The following is a 20,709-nucleotide window of genomic DNA, read 5'->3' on the forward strand; positions in this document are numbered from 1 at the left end:
AAAAATTAATATTTTTTACATTTCGAGGAAATTAATTATATTTTTCACTACATCGATCGATGCGTTTTTGAACAAAAACGCATCGATCGATCCGTTTTTTTTAAAAAACATAGCGAGGGACATTTCCCTCGGAATTTTCCGAGGGACAACTCCCTCGGAAAATTCCGAGGAACGGATCCCTCGGAATATACCGAGGGAACAGTTCCTCGGAATAAACCGAGGAAAAAGTCCGTCGGTATACTCCTATCGATCGATGTATATATGTCCAAACACGCATCGATCGATGAACTTCCGAGGAATTATCCCGACGAAGTTCTACCTCGGTATATTCCGAGGACTTTTCCGACAAACAAGGGATCCTCGGAATTTCCTCGGAAATTTATTTCCTCGGAATTCCGTCGGAAAATTCCGAGGGATTTCAGAGGAAAAAAGAAATTCCGACGAATTATTTCCGACGACGTATTTCGTCGGAATTGCGTCGGAATAACGATATTCCGACGAAATTCCGACGATTTTTTCCCTCAGAATCCTTGATGTTTTCTTGTAGTGATATCTCATTCGGTAATGCACTCGAACAATAAATTCTACCGACTCCTTATTGACAAATTATTGAAAATTATCTACCAATAACCCCATATTCACACATAAGTCTTAAACCCTGTCTATGTCTTGTGTCTTGTTGATAATGTTCAGCCATTAGATCTCCCGAGCTCACTTCTCTCGTAGTCAGAATAGAAAGGAAAATAACTCATGGTCCAATAATAAGAAGGGAAAAACTTTGGAGCTCTTATTTGTAGTTTCTGAGATTTCCCGTTATTCATATTGTATGAACACATTCCATCCAAGTCAGCCAGTGTTACGACGTCGTTGCTTGAGAACCCCACAGGTTCGAGCCCTATTCTTTTAATCTCTTTCACATGTACCCAAGAATTGCCCAAACTCCTCTCCAAAACCCATAAGTCCTGATAATCCACTCCTTCCTTCGACCTCGAACTAATAACTCCAACTTTTCCATCGTATCTTGTCAACTTTAGAGAATCATCGCTCGCTAGATTCTCAGGAACCGGGAAAAATGACCAAGAATTGGTTTTGAAACAAAACCGGAATACATTGTTGCTTGTCGTTAACCAATGCAAGAACCCGTAAGAAGCAACCGGATTAGCAGTTCTTGGAACCAGTAAGTCTTCTTTAGGTAGCTCCACGTTGTTTAATCTCTTCCACGCAAACGAATCCGAATCGAAAACTTCACAAACGAGAGTGAAACTGAAGTTGTACCTCCTATTCTCGTTGCCAGGTAACTGTGAGAGCCTCAGTATCTTGTACCGGAAAGGATCAGACCCACTAACCATTAAACCGAGTGCGATTGTGAAATACCGGGTTTTTGGTTTAGGTAGAATCATGTACTGTTTGGTGGTTGGTTTGCAGACGATGTACTCCGGTTGTCTTCCTTTAACCGGAAGATCATTAACACAAAGCAAAATCCCATGACTTGCGTCACAAGCTTTAATACTTACTCTTCCTGGTGGTAGAAAATCCAGCGAGATTTCATCAGACCCACAAGGAATGTTGCCTAAATCTCTGACAATAGCGGAATGAACCCTAAGTCTCTCGCTGAATTCGAGGAAGTAACCGGAAACGGAATTGGTTCTTTGGAGATTGAGTTTGAGAAAGGAAGAATCGTAGGTTCTCTTGTTACATTCTTTGTTTAAGAGTCTACACTTTCCCACCAACGAAGCAGGAGAATGAGAAAGAATCTCGATGATCATGTCTGGGTTCATATCGAAAGAATTCATGGTGATGGAAGTCGAGAAGAATGTATAATCTGATTGGAGTGTGAAAAATGATTGTTTCTTTTTCGTTGGGTGTGTGTATATGCGATAAGAAATAAGTCTATCTATATATACTAGATCCTCTGTCCGCGCTACGCGCGGATTATAAATTTTAAATATATTATTCATAATTATTATTAATATGTGAATATTTTTACTTTGTATTAAATTTAACTTTAATGTTTGATAGTATCTTTAGCAGTTTTCTATTATTTTTTTTACGTTTTTGTTTTCTATAAATTTAGAAATTTTAAAAAATTTGGTATATGCACCACTTAGCTTTGGTCTTATGATATGTCTATATTTTATGAACACACTGAAGATGGTGTTGAAATCAGCTTATCTTTTATGTCATAGAGGAGCGAATACAAAAAGAAATTTGATATGTAACATATAGCCATTTTCATGTAACTAATGTTTGATTTAAGTGTATTTATATATAAATTTAGCGCTAACTAATGGAAACAAAAAGAAGTCACACCCTCTTTTGCAGGTGAATACTAATTTTTATTCACTATTTTCGATGGGTTTTAAAATATGTAGTAGGTGGTAAATTAAATTAGATTTTGTGTGTGTCTTTGTTGTAATATTGGTTTGCAATGTATTATTATTTGTAATCATTTTCTCTCATGTGTCAGATATTCGTTTATCCTTTTCGTTTTAAATTTTTTTCTTTTGGTGAATAAAGAACATACACTTATTTATAAAGAGGAAATATATATTTTAACAAAGAGTATTATTTTTATTTGAATAATATATGTTTCTGGTTGCAAGAATACTATAACATATTTATGTATATGAGAAAATACATTTTTGAAATCAATAAATGTAACATTTTATTTTCTTCTAAAGTTAATGTCCATGTACAGTTATGTATTGTATTTAAATATGATATTTATATTTTTGAAGTTCATATTCTTCTAAACCACCGGATACAACTTATTGTTTGTAGAATTTTGCTCCTACTATAAAAGTGTAGTAGTTTTTTGATTTCTCATTTTTAAATGTGTTGTAATTGATAGTTTTTTTTAATGTAATGTAATTGATAGTAGGATTTCATTTTTTTTTATATTGTTGGATTAACGCTTCTAACCAGCCGGTTAATTGTTTCTTAGCATATTGATTTCTCATGTATCACATAAGAATATTTGTCAAGCTCTCTTTTTCGACTGATTGTTTTATGTGTTTTATAATTCAGATTTTTGTGGATACATGTCGTTGTTTAATGTTTCACTTGTATATTAACGTTACTTTGTTGTTATAGTATGTAATTATTTTTTGGGAATGATTGATACAACAATGATTAATATGTGATTATATGATTTTTGTGTTAATTGTTGGTGTTAACTTTTGGAGTATATTTATTGTAGTTTTATTATTTTGTTGCTGTCATTAATTGTCGCCTAAATTCTTTATTTGAACCAATTTTAAATGTTTCTGTTTTTAACTTTTGGTTCATCTTAGTTTCAAAAAAAAAAATTTGGGTTCATCTTTTTTTTTTTTGTGTTTTGGCCATAATATTTATTTTGTATGTATGGTTCCACTTTTTATTTTTTCAATTCATTTGTTATCTTTTTCTTTTTTTAATTTACGTAAAACTATAACCTATTAAATAATTTTCTACGATTATTTGTAAAGACAACGTGGTCCGGTGGCAAAAGACGGTTTTATGACGGAGGATGTCATGGGTTCAAAACGCAGGTCCTTCTTTTTTGTTTTAGAATTTTTTTTTTTCATTAATGGCAAATTTGTAATTAATTCGTCTTCTTCCTTTTAGGGTTTTCACTTCTACTGCGAAATTTTCATGGCCGCCTCGAACTTTTTTAACATAAAACATCATTTTCTTGCAGTTTTCTTATCAATTTTTGCATAAAAACTGTAGATTTGCGACGTAACATCAAATTCCAAGCGTTTAAAATTCAAAAGCCTGGACTTTTTTGATGAATCCGATTTTTTGTCCGATTTTGATGAAATCGCGGCGGTTCTGTACCGCCGAGCGTTGCAAGGCCGTGTACTCGGCCGAGTTGCCGCGTTTTCGAACATGGCCTGCGGTTGATGAACTATAGTATTCGTCGGTTGAGTGTTCCCGAATCAATGTGAATTTTAAACTGAAAAATTGTATTTAGAACTGAAGGAGAGATGATGAAATCGACTCAAACAGACAAATCAATCTATTATTAGTGACTTTATAAGTTGAATCAATATATAATTATGAGTGATAGAGGAAGGTTTGAGAGATAAGAAGACAGTCCTTTCAAGAAACGTTTTTGCAAGAGAAAAAAAGATGAGAAGATCAATGGAAATAGGTTCGAAGCTTTTTGAGAAGTTTGATGGTGACGTGACCAAACAATACTCTCTGATTGGTTGAATATAATAAATGACGTGGACAGCTTTAGAGTGGAGTATATAGAGCTTTTAGTATAGTATAGATATATTGGATTTTTTCGACCATATTTCCTTTTTAGCTTTGATAAATCCTATTTCCTTTTAGTTTTCAACAATAAATAAGTAATGATTTTGTTAATAATACCAAGAATTTCCATTCATTTTTCTTACTAGTGTGCGGTATTCCTTTAATATTATCTCTCTTATATATTAATTGAGAAACGTTACAAATTCCTTTATAGCCACGTATCATTATTAGGATAATTCTTATAATCATTAGAGAAATGAGTTGGTCCATCTAATTATATATAATAAGTTTTTTATTAAACTAACCATAAATTCATTATTATTGTTCTTTATTATTTTCATAAATAAAAGTTATGGAAATATCTAATGTGGCTAAAGTATATATGACAATTAATGATTTTGAATAATAAAAATTTGATAAAAATTAGTGTATCTTCTATCATATTTGGTTAATTTTAAATTATTAAAATAAATTAAACAACTACATTAACCATATAATAAAACTTAGATTTTTCTGTATATGTTATATTTTGAATTTTTAAAAACGACTATAAATTATTAAAACTAGTAAAAGTCTCACATTCAAATTTTATTATCCATGGTTTAAAATTTTTGTTATGACAAAATACAAATAATTACAAATCATATAAGTAAAAAGTCTAATTTAATTAATTATTAAGATTAAAAGATATATATATATATATATATATATATATATATATATATTGTTTTAAATTAAATTATATACCATATAAAATACATAAATATTTTAATTTTGAAATTTACTTTGAACAATGTTTTTTTGATAAAAGCTTTGAACAAACATTGACAAATTTATTTTAAAAAATCTATAAATTACTAAAACTATTAATCCCATAATGAAAATTTTGTTATGAGTAATTTAATTTTTTTTCTATAAAAGATACAAATGATCAAAAAAATCATATGAGTAGAAATCATTATTTAATAGACATTAATATTAAAAATATACTATGTATGTTAATATCATTTAAATTTAGTTATATATCCTATCAAATAGAAAAAAAAAATTGTTTGGATTAATAAAATTGATTTATATATTTGCATCAATTTAATTATATATGTAATAGCTACTGATTTTTAATTATTCAATATATATTTATTATTTCATAATATGTAAAAACATATAATACATAAAATAATTTTTATATATAATGTTCTACCGCTCAAGGTGCTCAATTGCGACAAAACAAAAAACTGCCGATTTACCTTTTAATTTTTTAAAAATATATGAAGAATTCCATCGAATTTCAAAAAGTTATGAAACATTCTAAATTCCACCGCCGTTTAAAACCAAGTCAAATGATTATATCATTACTTGGATTTCTGCGTATCTAATCCAGTAACTTTTTTTGAAAACATCTAATCCAGTAACTTGATAGAGCAGATCCATCCGGTAAAGCTCCACTTGCGCTTTGAAGCTGATGGTACACAATATACATACGATTTGATCCTTCATAGTACACGCCATTACGGCTAAACTTGATGCAACCGTTCCAGTAACACAACATTGGAGCCTCTATTATATCCATGAACAAACCTGAAAGGAATTCTGACGGAGCGGAAGTACCGTTTAGTAACCGATAGCACGATGATCCTATTTAGTCTGCGAATTCCTAAGATCAAAGTCTTCTTGTGATCGTTGAGAACACCTATATTCTAGCCGATTGGAAGGATTCAAGAGATGTTGTAAAACAAAGCTCTAAGTTTTATAAAATATTAATCAAGTTGTGTCTCTTACAAATCAAGAGATCACTATATATAACAAGATGAAAACTCCTAAGTCCTTAGGGATTAGAATCTAATCTTTTATCCTTAAGCCTTAATCGTAATCTTTTAAAGAAATCTAATGTTTATCTAAAATAAAAAGAAAAACCAAAACATAAGGGAATAAGGATGTTCGCTACATCAGGTCTCCCCCGGTACAAAAGATTCATCCACGAATCCGGATAGGATGTCATCATCTGGTTCAAATTTAAAGAGATGCTTGACATTAAAAACGTCTGCCGTTCGGATATGTGGCGGAAGAGCCAGCCTATACGCATTGGAGCTGATTTTCTCAATGACTTCGACAGGTCCTAACTTTCTCGGCTTCAGCTTGTTCTACTGTCCCACTGGAAACCGTTCCTTAATAAGCACCGCCCACACATAATCACCGACTTCAAAATGGACTTCCCTTCGACGTTTATCCACTGCACGTTTGTATTTTATAGCCGTTCCCTGCAAATTATCCTGAGCCTGAGCGTGAACACAGGAGATTTCATCCACCAGGTCTACCGCCCGACCATGGAATTCATCAGGCCGAGGAAGAGGCGACAACGCTAGAGGTGCCCGTGGAATGACACCATACACGACCTGGAAAGGACTGAAACCTAAACTTCGATTATTAGCATGATTATGAGCGAATTCCGCTTGGCACAAGAGAGAGTCCCACGACCGAAGGTTATCACCCACTAAGCAACGTAACATATTGCCCAAGCTGCGATTGGTAACTTCAGTCTGTCTGTCAGTTTGAGGATGATAAGCAGAGCTCATATTTAAATTTGTCTTAAACAACTTCCAGAGAGAACGCCAAGAGTGCCCAATAAACCTTGAATCTCAATCAGATACTATAGACACAGGAAGACCGTGCAGTCGATATATTTCGCGAAAGAAAAGTTGCGCCACTTGCACAGCATCAGTCGTTTTCTTACAAGGAATAAAGTGCGCCATTTTTGAAAACCGATCGACCACTACAAAAATAGAATCGTGGCCACGCTGAGTACGAGGAAGTTCCAGCACGAAGTCCATACTGATATCACTCCACGGTTGTGTCGGAATTGGTAACGGCAGGTATAGGCCTGCATTAGAGGCGTGCCCCTTCCCACGTTGACAAGTAACACACCATAAGACAAACCTCTCGACATCCCGGCGAAGCGTAGGCCAGAAATAATCATTGGTGACGAGTTTAAGCGTGCGATCCCGCCCAATGTGACCCTCATTGTGGAGTTCTTTGATGATTTGCAACCGTCAACTACAATCCAAAACGCACAATCGATTGTTCTTAAAGACGAAGCCATCGACCAAAGTGTAGTCGGAACGCACACCCTGTACTAAATCGCGAATCGCCACAGAAAAGAATGGGTCCGTTTGGTACAGTTCCGCGAAGCACTCCATTCCCACGACCGAAACACGAAGTGTAGACACCAAGCCATGTCTGCGACTTAAAGCATCGGCCACTTTATTAAGCTTGCCAGATTGATGTTTGATAACGAAAGTGAACTGCTGCAGGTAAGCTGTCCACGAGGCATGGCGAGACAAGATTTTATCTTGAGTCCCTAAATATTTCAACGCGTGTCGGTGAAGAGAATAAATTCCTTATGGGCCAGGTAATGGCGCCAATGCTTGATGTCCTGGACGATGGCGTAGAACTCTATATCATACGTGCTGTAACGACTGCGAGCACCCGCCAGTTTTTCACTATAGTATGCCACCGGACGACCATGTTGACTTAAAACAGCGCCGATGCCTAACTTTGAGGCGTCACAATGAAGCTCGAATGGCGCTTCAAAATCCGGGAGGACCAAGATAGGCGCTGAAGTGAGTTTCCCCTTGATAAGAGTGAAAGCTCGTGCCGCCTCCTCTGTCCAAAAGAATGATCCTGTCTTCATACAATCGGTTATTGGGGCCATAATGGCACTAAAGTTATGTACGAAGCGCCGGTAAAACGATGCTAGTCCGTGAAAGCTTCGAACCTCTGATATTGTAGTAGGTGTAGGCCATGACGCGACCGCTTCAACTTTCTGTGGATCAACACGGAGGCCATTTGCAGAGACAACATAACCGAGGAAAAGGACCTCCGAAGCACCAAACTCACACTTTTGTCGTGCGATGAACAACTTTTCCTTCCGCAGAGACAACAACACCTCGCGAAGATGAGAGAGATGCTCAGTCATGTTGGTACTAAAGATCAGGATATCGTCAAAATAAACGACGACAAAGCAGCCAATAAAGGGTCGAAGCGCTTGGTTCATGACTCTCATAAATGTGCTTGGTGCATTAGATAAGCCAAACGGCATTACTAACCATTCAAACAAGCCTTCACGAGTCTTAAAAGCGGTTTTCCACTCGTCCCCAGGGCGAATGCGAATCTGGTGATATCCACTCTTAAGATCTAATTTCGTGAAGATAGAGGCCTTTCCGATCTGATCAAGAAGATCATCGAGCCTAGGGATGGGAAAACGATAGCGTGTCGTAATTTTGTTGATAGCTCGGCTGTCAACACACATGCGCCATGATCGATCTTTCTTGGGGATGAGTAGTGCTGGCACCGCGCACGGACTGAGACTCGCAAACATATCCCTTAATCAATAAGTCTTCAACTTGGCGGCGAAGCTCCTCATGCTCCTCTGGGCTCATACGGTAGTGCGCCCGGTTTGGTAGAACTGTATTAGGAACCAGGTCAATGTGATGCTGAATATCTCGGAGGGGAGGTAATCCTGCTGGTAACTCAGCCGGGAACAAGTCCTCAAACTCGGTGAGAATTGGATCAAACTCTGGAGGGCAAGGAGGACGTTGTGACGGTGCAGGAGTGACTGAAACCAAAGCAAATAATGGCTTTGCGTCTTGTAACTCCTGCTCGAACTGAGATTTGGAGATAATCATCAATTTTGCTTTGACGATGATGCAGAGGTCGTAAGCGAGCCTGTGTCGTTAGTGTCCGGCGACGGAAGGAGAGTAATTTTTCGTCCTTGGAACAAAAACGAGTGTGTATTCGTTTTTCCATTATGAATAACTTCCCGATCATATTGCCATGGCCGACCAAGAATAAGGTGAGACACGTCCATGGTGGCGATATCACAATAGATCTCGTCTTTGTAGAATGCTCCGATCGAAAGTGAAACCAAAGCGCGCTGAGAAACATACACTTCAGCTCCAGTTTGCATCCAAAGGAGCCTGTAAGGGTGTGGGTGAGCCTCTGGTTTGAGTGAAAGCTTGCGGACGGCCTCTTCCGAAACCACGTTTGCTGAACACCCTGAGTCGATGACGAACCGACATACTTTCCCTTTCACTGTGCACGTTGAGCTGAACAAAGAGGTTCGTTGCCACGCCTCGCTTGTCTTCGGAGCAAAACAATTTCGTCGTATCATTAGAAAAGTTCCCGTATCACCGGTGAGTTGTTCCTCTTCCACATCGTCAGATTGTGCTTCTTCTTCATCATAGATGGCATCTCCTATGATTTCTCTATCCGCAAGTAATCCTCGTCGACCACGATTTGGACAAGCTGTTTGAATATGTCCCCTTTCTCCACATGTGAAACACCTGAGAGCATTAGGTCGTGAAGGTCGTACGTCCGTTGGTTCATCAGTGTGATTCGTGGTTTTTGTACCCAAGGTCGTCGTTGCTGTCTGAGTCGTCGCGGTCTTGGAGTCCTCCGAAGTCGATGTGGTGCGAGGTCGGGAGTTACCCGTCCATTGATTTGTGTTGAGGCGAGTCTGGTGTTCGACAAGTAAGGCTCGTTGCCTTGCTTCGGAGACAGAACATGGATCAAATTGATGAAGCATATTTTGTAGTTTTGGTCGTAAGCCTGCGATAAAGCGAGCCACCAACTGATCCTCAGAATCATGGATGTCAACTCTTGTCAACATCTGGTCGAATTCGTTAGCGTAGTCCTCGACGGGCCGTGATCCTTGTCGTATATTGTGAAACTTCTGAAACAACAGGCGCTCAAAGTTGTAAGGAATGAATGACTTGCGCATATGTTTCTTTAGCTTGTCCCATGATGTGATTTTTTCTTTTCCCCGTCGTGTACGCGACAGTTTAAGTTGTCCACCACGAAGCGGCATGTCCGCGAAAACGTGTTGTGATGAGAGGTACTCTCTTCTGTTCTGGAACGTCTTTGAATTCCATAAATTCACCGACAGTTACAAACCAATCAAGTAGCTCCTCAGGTTGTGATCCACCTTTAAACTCAGGGATCTCAATTTTAATACCCGCACTCCAGCGCGGATCGTCATCGTTGTGTCGTTGACGCTGGTGGTGTTGTGCGCGATTTTGATCTCCAAACGGGTTCTCAATGTCGTCGTCTTCATGTTCTTCAAATACGGGGTTGTTGTTGCGGCGTTGACGTTGAGGTGCTTGAACCGGTGGTGCGTTTGCCGCTAGTGCGGCTTGAACTCCGACTTGAACTCCAGCCTGAATTGACTCAGCCAAGGTTCTGCGGATTTCATCATGAAAATTTTCTTGAAAATCTTCTAAGAATTGCTGAAAGTGTGTCCAGTCGTTAGCCGGTTCTTTGCCTGGTCGAGGAGCCATCACCAGATCGAAACTCGATGAGAATCGAAGTTCCAAGTCTCTGATACCAATTGACGGAGCGGAAGTACCGTTTAGTAACCGATAGCACGATGATCCTATTTAGTCTGCGAATTCCTAAGATCAAAGTCTTCTTGTGATCGTTGAGAACACCTATGTTCTAGCCGATTGCAAGGATTCAAGAGATGTTGTAAAACAAAGCTCTAAGTTTTATAAAATATTAATCAAGTTGTGTCTCTTACAAATCATGAGATCACTATATATAACAAGATGAAAACTCCTAAGTCCTTAGGGATTAGAATCTAATCTTTTATCCTTAAGCCTTAATCGTAATCTTTTAAGGAAATCTAATGTTTATCTAAAATAAAAAGGAAAACCAAAACATAAGGGAATAAGGATGTTCGCTACATCAAATTCAAAGGAAAACCTAAATTCAGGGGATTAAACCCTAAAACACAGACTTGTCTATGAATCGCCAAGTAGCAGTAGTATAGGGAACAGTAAAATAAACAGAAACAATTTTTTTTATCTCTAAAACAAGAGCAAGGAAGGTTATTATCAGCATCAGAAAAGCAGACATTTATAATCCTAAAATAAAATGATCATCTACATACCACGAAATGTTAATGTGAACAAGAATCAAATCTTTCAAATTATAAATCGAAATAAGCTTTTGTTTTGATCTAGGTTGAACGGCTCACATAATAACGAACCAGATTGATCTTTCACGCACAAAAGCAGCAACGCAATATTACATCACATGAACAAGACTGGTTTCAAATCTGGTTTGGAACGGACCCAAAATATAACTATCAGTTATACAAGGAACCCAAAAATCAAAAAGGCTCTGTTGTCAAAGTGGGGACGAATGAATCCGGTGGAGCTTATGTTACATAACGTATACACAAACAAGCAGCTGATTTAAGTTACAAAAAAAAAAAAAAAAAAGACAAGCAGCTGATTTGGATAAATCTCACAGATTGTGCATTTGTTACACACTTGACTCAAACAAGTATTAATCTTCTAAGGCCTCCACATCGTATCAGTGGCGTTGACTAAGATCCACTCGTATCTCCAGCTGGTAAAGGGGGAAAAAGAATTATTATGAGAGCTTCAGAAGCATGTTACACAGTTCACGTGGATACATAAAAAAGAAAAAGATAAAAAAAAAGACTGGATTAAAGCCATTATAAGCTCGCCTGAAGCGTGCATAATATTTATTAATTAGTAGGTAGCATTGACGAAGATCAATTCGTAATCAATATCCAGGTCGTAAGGAAAAAACAAATGTTAAGAAGCTTAATTAAGAAGCACGTTCAACACTACTAAGACCAACATACAATAAAAGAAGAAGGTTCAACAATCAACATGGCGTGTAGAAAAAAAAAGAGAGAGTAATGAACCACATTATATATCCCTAGCTAATCTAGAGCATTAGCAATCATCAAAGGAACTCAACAAAAAGATCACAAAGCAAAACAATCAGAAAAAGAAGAAAGATGAAAACAACTGGCGCCGCAATCAAAATATTCGGACTGATGATATCTTTCTTGCTCATTGCGATAACACCATCTGGTGCTGTTGCTGGTGAGAAGGAAGTAGTACTTGACTCTGGCGGACAACCAGTAAGGGCCAATGCTCCTTATTACATCTGGAAGCCGGAAGAAAGAGCATGGATTTCCCGTTACGGAAACAGGACGCTTTCTCCCTTCTCGTGCCCACGGAGAGTTGTACTGTTCTCTAATGCAATTGTAGAAACACCTCCGCCAGTTATATTTGTATTATCATCATCAGATGATGTCGTACGTGTATCAACAGAGCTTAACATCATGTTCGCAAGGCGCTTTTTCTGCCGTGATGAGTCCGGGTACTGGAGAGTTGCAAATAGCTCACTGCCTATCAAAGAAGTAGTCCTGTCCGGATCCAAGTCAAGCTATGACAGTACCTTCACCATCCAGAAATCTGTCAACGGATCTTACAAGTTTGCTTTCGGCAGTGCTGACAAACCGATCGATATCGGTTTAGATGGGATTTATCCTGGTATATCGAGGTTGGTATTGTCCAACACCTCTAGCTTTGGCGTCTCTTTCACCCCGGCTTAAAACATGTTCCACCTTTTACTTGTATTCTTCTTTTCTTGTTGTCTTTTTCAAGTTATGTTTCCCTTCAAATCAAATAACCTTGTTCTTTTTTTGTTTTTCTTGTGAATTGTTATGTAATGTTTGATAATTATAATAATATTTGGAGAACGTAGAAAACCTGACTTGAGAACAAGAGCGTAGCAAATCTGACCAGGCTTGTTGTTGTTGGTGAATTTTTTGAGGATTTAACTAACAATAGGGCAGTCAACTCAGTATAACCATCACAGCAAAATAGCCCCACTGGTTTGATTCTAAGCCTGGTTCAGTTTGACATAATACCTATTTGACCAGTTACTAGAAAGCATACGCAAGAATTCAAAAGATTGTTTTAAAAAAGGGCATGAAATGAATCCTAACGAGCTAATGTTAATGCTCCCTCCTACCACAACCCTTCTTCATCCTCATCCTCCTCCTCTTCGGAATCAGCTGCATACTTCTCGAGCTCATACTGGATCATTACTTCTATGGATGACTTTCTAGGGGTGAGATCATATCGAAACTTGTCAGCTGTAAACACATGGTGAAACAATGCACGTTACAAAGAAGAAACCATCAGTAAAGAAAAGAAATGAAAACACCTAATCTTAGGCTCATACCAAGTTGCTTAATGATGTCAGTAAACGAAGCCTGTCACAAAACAACAAAGCTTTTGTCAAACATCTAACTTGTAACACAGAAAGTTACATGATGGTGTTCGAAGTCCTTACCATTTTAAAGTCCATCACTTTCAAGATATCAAGAATTGCATTTCTCAACTCTTCATCACTAGGAGGCTCCTTGCTTTTGCTTTTTCCTTTCCCTTTTCCTTTTTCAAGATAACAGAAAGATGGTGTCAGACAAATAAGAGACGTTAATAAAATTCACCGAGAACGTAATATTAACGAACCAGGTTGATTTTTGACATAAAAAACGCAGTAACACAGGTACATAATGAATGCTCTCTTACTGAATATAAACCTAAACCGGTTTAATCCTAAGTCCGGGTTGATTCAAATCTGTTTTTAACTTTGATCACTGAGACTTATACCTGATACTTTAAGTGGAGGTGGTGCAATGACGGGGGGAAACAATGTAGGAACTCCAGAAGCTTCCGGCCAAGCTGACATCTCCGGAACAGGAGAAAATGTAGCCTCATAAGTTTTGTAATAGCTTTCAGCAAAGTAACAGTCGTCCACATACGGCAAAGGGTTGATTTTCATCTTCTGGAAGACAGCTAGAGCGTGCAGACATGGAAACCTCTTCCTTTGGAACTTCCCACACGTGCAGGTCGAGTCATTCAACTCAAGAATGCATTCCTTATATTCTTTATATTTCTCCATTAAATGCCTCATGGAGACGCGTTCTGAGGGTCCTGAGACCTTGAATGCATCTCTTTCTAACGGAGTTACAACGTAAGCACCAGAATCTATCAAAGACTCTTGAAATTTTCTCATGACATTTTCTGTGTACACATCGCCGCGGTGAAGAGAACCACGGCTACAGCTAAATGATACGTCAAAAGCGTCTTTCATCTCACTGAACAGCAGCATCACACCCCCTGTCATTGCAACTTTCGAAAAGCTTCTTCTACAAACTTCAAACAGAGATTTTCTATCTATCTTCATGACTCCGTATCTAAGACCACTGTCATGCGCCAGAGCCCACTGATGCGGAGGGATTTGGTCTAGCCATTTCCAGCCTTCTGGACTCTTCTCTTTGATGTCCTTGATGTAGGAATCAAATTCTGCCTTGTGAGTCGAAGAACCAGCCTGCATCACAAGATACTCCGTGTGGTGGTGGTGGTCTGGGAAGAGGCGAGAGAATTGGGAGCACAGATGAGTCAGACAGAACCTGTGATAAGCCCAGAGCTCTTTCCACTGAGACCCGGGTTCGTTAACAACAGCGAGTATGTCCGGGTGATGCCTTGTGATGAGGCAAAGGCCCTTCCTTTGTGTTACCTTCTCTCTGATTCTAGTGAGAAACCAACGCCAACTATCAATGGATACTTCTTTAGTAACCGCAAAGGCAAGCGGGAAACTTTTGTAGGCTGCATCAAACCCTGAGGCTATCATCAGTTTCATATTGTACTTACCCTTCAACTGTTTGCTGTCCACAACAACCAGAGAGGTATACAATGCTGAAACCCTTTAACAGACTGTGAAAACGCCCAAAACACGCTTCGAAAGGATGCATGTTCAGGGTTAGGCAAAGAATCAGACTCCCAGTCAACGAGCGTCCCGTTAGAAGAGTGAAGCGCAGACATCAACTTGGGTATGAATCTGAAACTCTCATCCCACTCTCCAAAGAGTCTTTTGATAGCATTCTTTTTCGCATCCTGCAACAGTGTTTTTGCATCACTAACTTCCTCACCTTCCATGTCAAGTTGGGTAAGAAAAGTTTGCTCAGAGCCAAACTTTTCATTCCACCACTTGTGCAACTCCGCAACTGAGAGCATAGGATGTTCACTGACCACACCCTCAACCTCGTATGCTAAAAACTCCTCATCTGGACATGCATTACTCCCTCGCTGCTTACAAGCATCTGGACCACTACAACTGGTTATCTCAAACGGTCCGTGTTCTTCCATCCTAACTGCACGAAGCGACCACCTGCATTTCCATTTGATGCACTCGAACGTAAACTCATCCTTCCCGGTCTCTTTTACAACACACTTATGCTGCCCCCTAATGGAGCGCCAGTCCACCGCCTTCTTCAGCTCACCTCTATCTTTGAAACAAAATCCAACAACCGTTGCACCATCCTCAAGCCACAAACTTCCAAAAACAATTCCAGAGTGTTTATAGAAGGATGGTTGCTTGGAACCTCAAGCATTCTCTCCAAATCACCGTCGCACGTGACGGGTAAAAGCCCGTACGTAACCATCGGTTGTGAAACAAGAGACGGGTACCTACAGAAGATTCTAAGGTTTGATGATGTCTCCTTTATCTAATCCAGTCATCAGATAAATCTCATCCAGAAAAGTGGTAAAGTTAGTATTTTGCTTGACTCTCATCTCTTTTGGAATGGATCCTTCAAAGTAGAAACCATCAGGGCCACGACTGATACCACCATCCGAGTAACACAGCACCTTAATCTCTCTTTCAGCCATCACCACAACAATCCTGAAGAGAATTTTAAAAGGTCGGTCGAAACGCCAAAACCCTAAAAAGATCCGTATCAAAACGACAATGTCTATCTCTAAAAGGAAGGGCGAAGATCATAAACCCTAAGAAATGAAAAACAAAGTAAGGACTTGCAAGTTTCTCGAGCCCTAGAAAATGATACTGAGACCCTAGAAATCTCCGAATCAAATCATAAACGAAAACAGCGACGCTTGCCGTTTGGGAGATAACAGATAATCAAGTCAACAATTGTACGTACCTGCAAAGCGGAAGTTTTTTTTCGTGAAGAAATGGAGAGAAATTTCACAGGGTTTCTCCGAGGAAGCGTCTCTGGAAAGACGATCACTCTCGCACACTCTGCTTACTTGTACACGTTTCTCAGCTTTTTCGAAATATAATTAAAAAAACAGAAATTGCGTGCGTATAAATGGGCCGAAATTGAAAGTCCCGTTTGTGTAAGCGGGAGATTTTACCGCTTCAATAATTTTTTTTAAAAAACGATAAGGGAAGAGATGTTGAAGAAGAATGGGATTTAATTTCCGGTTTAGCTTTGTTTCGTATCAAAAAGCATGGGATCACCAAAAGTTCTCATTAACGAACCGGATTAAGTTTTGGCCGATTAGGAGATCCGATTACTTAATAGAAGTCGGTCAGTTACATAACCATACTAAAATGCCCGGTTCGGTTCAAACCTCTCTACCTTTTATCAGCTCTTCTTGTTATTAGTTTTTGGAGTGGCCTTGCTTTGGGACTTACCTGATACGTTAGATGGTGGCGGCAGAATGACCGGAGGAAACAATCTCGGAACTCCAGAAGCTTCCAGCCAAGCTGCTAGCTCCGGAACAGAAGAGAAAGTGGCGGCATAAGTTTTGTAACTCCGTTCATAAGTGTAGCAGTTGTCTACATACTGTAGAGGGTTGATTTTCAGCTGCTTGCATACAGCTAGAACGTGCAGGCATGGGAACTTGTAGCTTTGAAAATCCCCACATGTGCAGCTACAGTCGCTCAACCGGACGATCCATTCATCATTTTGTGCTGGTTCTGCGACCTTAAACGCGTTATTGTCTAGCGGCATTACAACGTAAGTAACCGTAGCTGTCCTGAACTCTTCAAGCTTGTCCGTGACAGGTTTGGTGTACACATGGCCAGAATTAAGAGAGCCACGACTGAAATGAGAAAGGTCATAAAAGCGGTCTCTCAGCTCATCAAAGAGAAGCATAACAGAACCAGTCACTGCATGATCAGCCAACTCAAAGCCTCTACAAACTGCAAACAAACTTTTTGTATCTATCTCCATGATTTTGTATCTCCTACCACTGTCATGAACCAGAGCCCACTGATTTTGGGGGATTTGGGCTAACCTTCTCCTAGCTTCTGGGTTCTCCTTTTTAATTCTCTCTATGTGGGTTTCAAATTCCTCCTTCTGACCGGTGGATCCAGCTTGCTTCACAAGATTCTCCAGTTGGTTGTAGCCTGGAAAACCGCTACAAAACTGGGACGAGAACTGTTTCAGACAGAACCTGTGATAAGCCCAGGGTTCTTTCCACTGAGATCCGGGTTCGTTAATAACAGAGAGTATGTCCGGGTGGGGACTGGAGATGAGGCAAAGGCCTTTCCTTTGTGTAACTTTCTTTCTAATATTAGTGAGAAACCAGCGCCAACTATCTGAAGACACTTGTTTGGTCACAGCAAATGCAAGAGGCAAATAAACATTGTCTGCATCTACCCCTGAGGCAATCATCAAGTTTAACTGGTTCTTACCACTCAATTCTTTGGTGTCCACTAGGATCAGAGGTCTACAGTGTTGAAACCCTTGGACAGACTGTGGAAACGCCCAAAACACTCCACAGAATGATGCAAACTTAGGATTAGGAAAAAGATCGTACTTCCAGTCAACTAGGAGTCCATTAGATGATTGAAAGGCGGACATTAACTTGGGCAAATCTTCAAAACTCTGATCTCCAAAGGCTCTTTTAATAGCCTCCTCTTTAGCAGCCCTCACCTCCCAAGTTTCAAGCGCATACCCAATATTTGCTTTCCACCAATTCTGCAACTCTGAAAATGATAGCGTTGGATGTCTCCTGACCAAACGCTCAATCTCATCTGCTTCAAACTCTGAATCAGACTTTTCTGGCTCAATGGCACGACAAGTATGTGGACCAGTATACTTGATTATCTCGAAAAGTCCGTGCTTTTCCATTTTAGCAGCCCCAAATGACCACTTGCATCTCCATTTGATGCACTCAAACATACACTCGCCCTTCTGAGTTTCTCTTACTACACACTTTTGAAGCCCTTTAATGGAACACCAATCCACAGCCTTCTTCAGCTCATCAGCATCTTTGAAGCACAATCCTACACGCAAGTCATGATCGTCTAGCCACAAACTAGAGAGAGACAAGGCTTTGGAACACCAGGATTCGAGTCTTTATTCAAATCCTTACGCGGAATATTGCTACCATCCCCTGCCAAATTAACCACCTGCGCTACAGCATTTGAACCAGAAATGTTATCTGTCATGTCAGCGTCTACCGCAGCATCTCCAATGTTGCCAGTTCTGCTACCCCTCTCTACCTTAACAGTCTTCTGTCGTTTCGAGGAACAAGCAGCAGGACCAGTAACCCCTTCAGACTTCACTTCCAAATACAATTCAACATTCTTGACAGAAGGGTGTTTGCTTGGAACCTCAAGCATTGTCTCCAGACTACTGTTGTTCACGACGGGCAGAAGCAGATACTGAAACTTGGAGTGTCCAACCACAGAAGGATACCTACCAAATATTTTAACTTTGGACCTCTGCTTGTCAACATCTACTCCAGTAAGCACATACATCTCATCCAACAATCGGTTCAATGCAATCTTTGGGTTGACTATAATCTTTTTAGGAGCTGGTCCTTCATAGTAAACGCCTTCAGGGCCATACTTGATGCAACCGTTCCAGTAGCAGTACACAGAAACCTCTAGTTCAGCCTGCAATGAATTCAAATTTAAGAAAAAACGTCAATGCAGTGGATAAAATAAAAACCCATGACTTTGATTTTACATGAATAATAAAACCTAAAAAGCAAAATGAACAATGTCTCTCTTTGAAACAACAGCCCTAAAATGGTAACCTAAAACAGAAACGATTCGTAAAACCCTAAAAACAAAAAGTAGGTCATCGAAGATATCTAAATACCTGAGAAAATGGAGATTCTTTGCTTGGTTGTTGCAAGGAAACTTTGGATGTTCAGAAATGGAAGAACTTTCAGTAGCATTAAGGATTTCCCGGTGATGTGATCAAGGAGGCAGACAGTCACTCTCGCACTCTGTAAATAAGATGTTTTCGATTGTCAGGGAACCACAAAAATATCATTAGCATTATACATACGACCAACAGGCCCAAAATGGCCCATTTATGTATGTGTGTGAGGGAAATAAAGCCCAGTCCGAGGAGGGAATGATGGCAAAGAGTATCGCAAAAGGTTATCTCACAAATGCACTAAACAATGCTGCTACGGTCTTCGTTTATAGTAGTTGTTTGTTAAGAGATCTACCATTTGGATCTTATCTGTAGCAAATTGTTTGGATACTCATAAAATTTTGAAATTTTTTTGGGGGTATTTATCTTATTTTCAAGGATTCACATGTGAGTTTAGTATAGAAAATTATAGACAAGATCGTTTTTAAATATTAATGCAAGGAAAACAACAAAAGGATAACCAGGGAACAAAGTAAGGATCAAAAGAAGAAACTTTATCCCATTGCATACTTCTGGGTCCAGCTTCTTGCAGTTGACTCATACTTGGCTCTATCGGTTTTATACATGTGAGCAATCTCCGGAACCATAGGATCATCTGGGTTTGGATCCCTCAACAATGAACATATCGAAACCAAAAGCTAGAAATTCAGAATAGACTGGATTCAGATCAGAGTTAAACACGCTATTGATATTTTGTAAAAATAAGAGAGCTTTATTTTTGGTCCACCTTGGATATGGTGAGTGCAGGACTCCATTGTTCTTTCAAAACGTCGTGGCAAATGTGGAAGCAAATGATGCCGTTGCTGTTGACATTAGGGTGGAACACTTTTGTCCTAAACACAACCTGCAAGAAGAAAAAGGCAAATGAATTACAACAGAATGGTTTTAAAAATGTTACAAATTTGATTCAAACCTTTGGTGGTTTGAAAGGATAATCTGGAGGGAAGTGAATGGTTAAGATAAAGATTCCACCTGAGTAAGGACTGTCTGATGGACCCGTTATTGTAGCTTGCCAATGAAACAAGTCTTCACCAACTGGACCTTGAAGGTTTCACAATTGTTCACAGAAGACATTAAATAAAAGTTTAGCCTCTCTTAAACATATGATCCATAGCAATAACTGAAATACACACAACAAAACATGAATGCTCTCATGCATCAGCAGTTTGATCGATTCATAATGAACTTTTACTACATTCTAATAAGCAAAATCAACAACTATAACACCCGAATGCAATAGATATCTAATAGGGAACAAGAAAGTGTTCTTTTTAAATTAAATAGCTGCAATTACATCTTAACTATGTTAATGTTGACCAAGAAGAAGAAAAAATGACACTTTTTTCTGCTTAAAACGAGTTACTAACGAAGAAGAGTTAATAAGTCTGACCAGCAGTGTACAAGGTTGAAGGATCTTTCTGAAGATCCTTGAGCTCCTTTAAGATCCGTTTCGAAGCCATTTTCTCGCTCTGAACAAACATTCGATTTCAGCGATCGTGAGAAGACGAGAGAGAAAGCCTTGGAGACCAAAATTGCCAGCCATCGAGAAAACACTTTTTTCCTTATTAAAAATGGAAAATAATAAATGAGAATGAGCGAACCTTCTGATACAGACAGAGGTTTTCGTAAATGGTGCTTTAAAAAGGGGGCTTAAA

At 39.0% G+C, this 20,709-nt stretch overlaps 3 protein-coding genes and 2 pseudogenes across 3 annotated transcripts; 1 reads left to right on the plus strand and 4 right to left on the minus strand.

Annotated features, from left to right (window-relative positions):
• Positions 1-557: 557 nt before the first annotated feature.
• On the minus strand, positions 558-4,253 carry LOC106378596. Its single transcript, XM_048770006.1, has one exon. It carries the CDS (start codon positions 1,956-1,958, stop codon positions 690-692), a length of 1,269 nt encoding a protein of 422 aa, XP_048625963.1. The 5' UTR covers positions 1,959-4,253; the 3' UTR covers positions 558-689.
• Positions 4,254-12,109: 7,856 nt separating this feature from the next.
• Positions 12,110-12,673, plus strand: LOC106378594 (kunitz trypsin inhibitor 6-like). Its single transcript, XM_013818700.3, has one exon. The coding sequence runs from the start codon at positions 12,110-12,112 to the stop codon at positions 12,671-12,673; it is 564 nt and encodes a 187-aa protein (XP_013674154.3).
• A 260-nt stretch (positions 12,674-12,933) lies between these two features.
• LOC106378593 lies at positions 12,934-16,065 on the minus strand (annotated as a pseudogene).
• A 263-nt stretch (positions 16,066-16,328) lies between these two features.
• Positions 16,329-19,155, minus strand: LOC106378592 (annotated as a pseudogene).
• A 287-nt stretch (positions 19,156-19,442) lies between these two features.
• LOC106379777 (ubiquitin-conjugating enzyme E2 28) lies at positions 19,443-20,586 on the minus strand. The gene is made up of 4 exons (XM_013819656.3): positions 20,445-20,586; positions 19,968-20,095; positions 19,782-19,898; positions 19,443-19,692 (listed from the first exon to the last, which is right to left on the minus strand). The coding sequence occupies exons 1-4, from the start codon at positions 20,533-20,535 to the stop codon at positions 19,549-19,551; spliced, it is 480 nt and encodes a 159-aa protein (XP_013675110.1). The 5' UTR covers positions 20,536-20,586; the 3' UTR covers positions 19,443-19,548.
• Between the last annotated feature and the right edge of the window lie 123 nt (positions 20,587-20,709).

This window comes from Brassica napus, chromosome C9 (genome assembly GCF_020379485.1).
Source record: "Brassica napus cultivar Da-Ae chromosome C9, Da-Ae, whole genome shotgun sequence".
In the NCBI taxonomy this organism is placed as follows: domain Eukaryota; kingdom Viridiplantae; phylum Streptophyta; class Magnoliopsida; order Brassicales; family Brassicaceae; genus Brassica; species Brassica napus.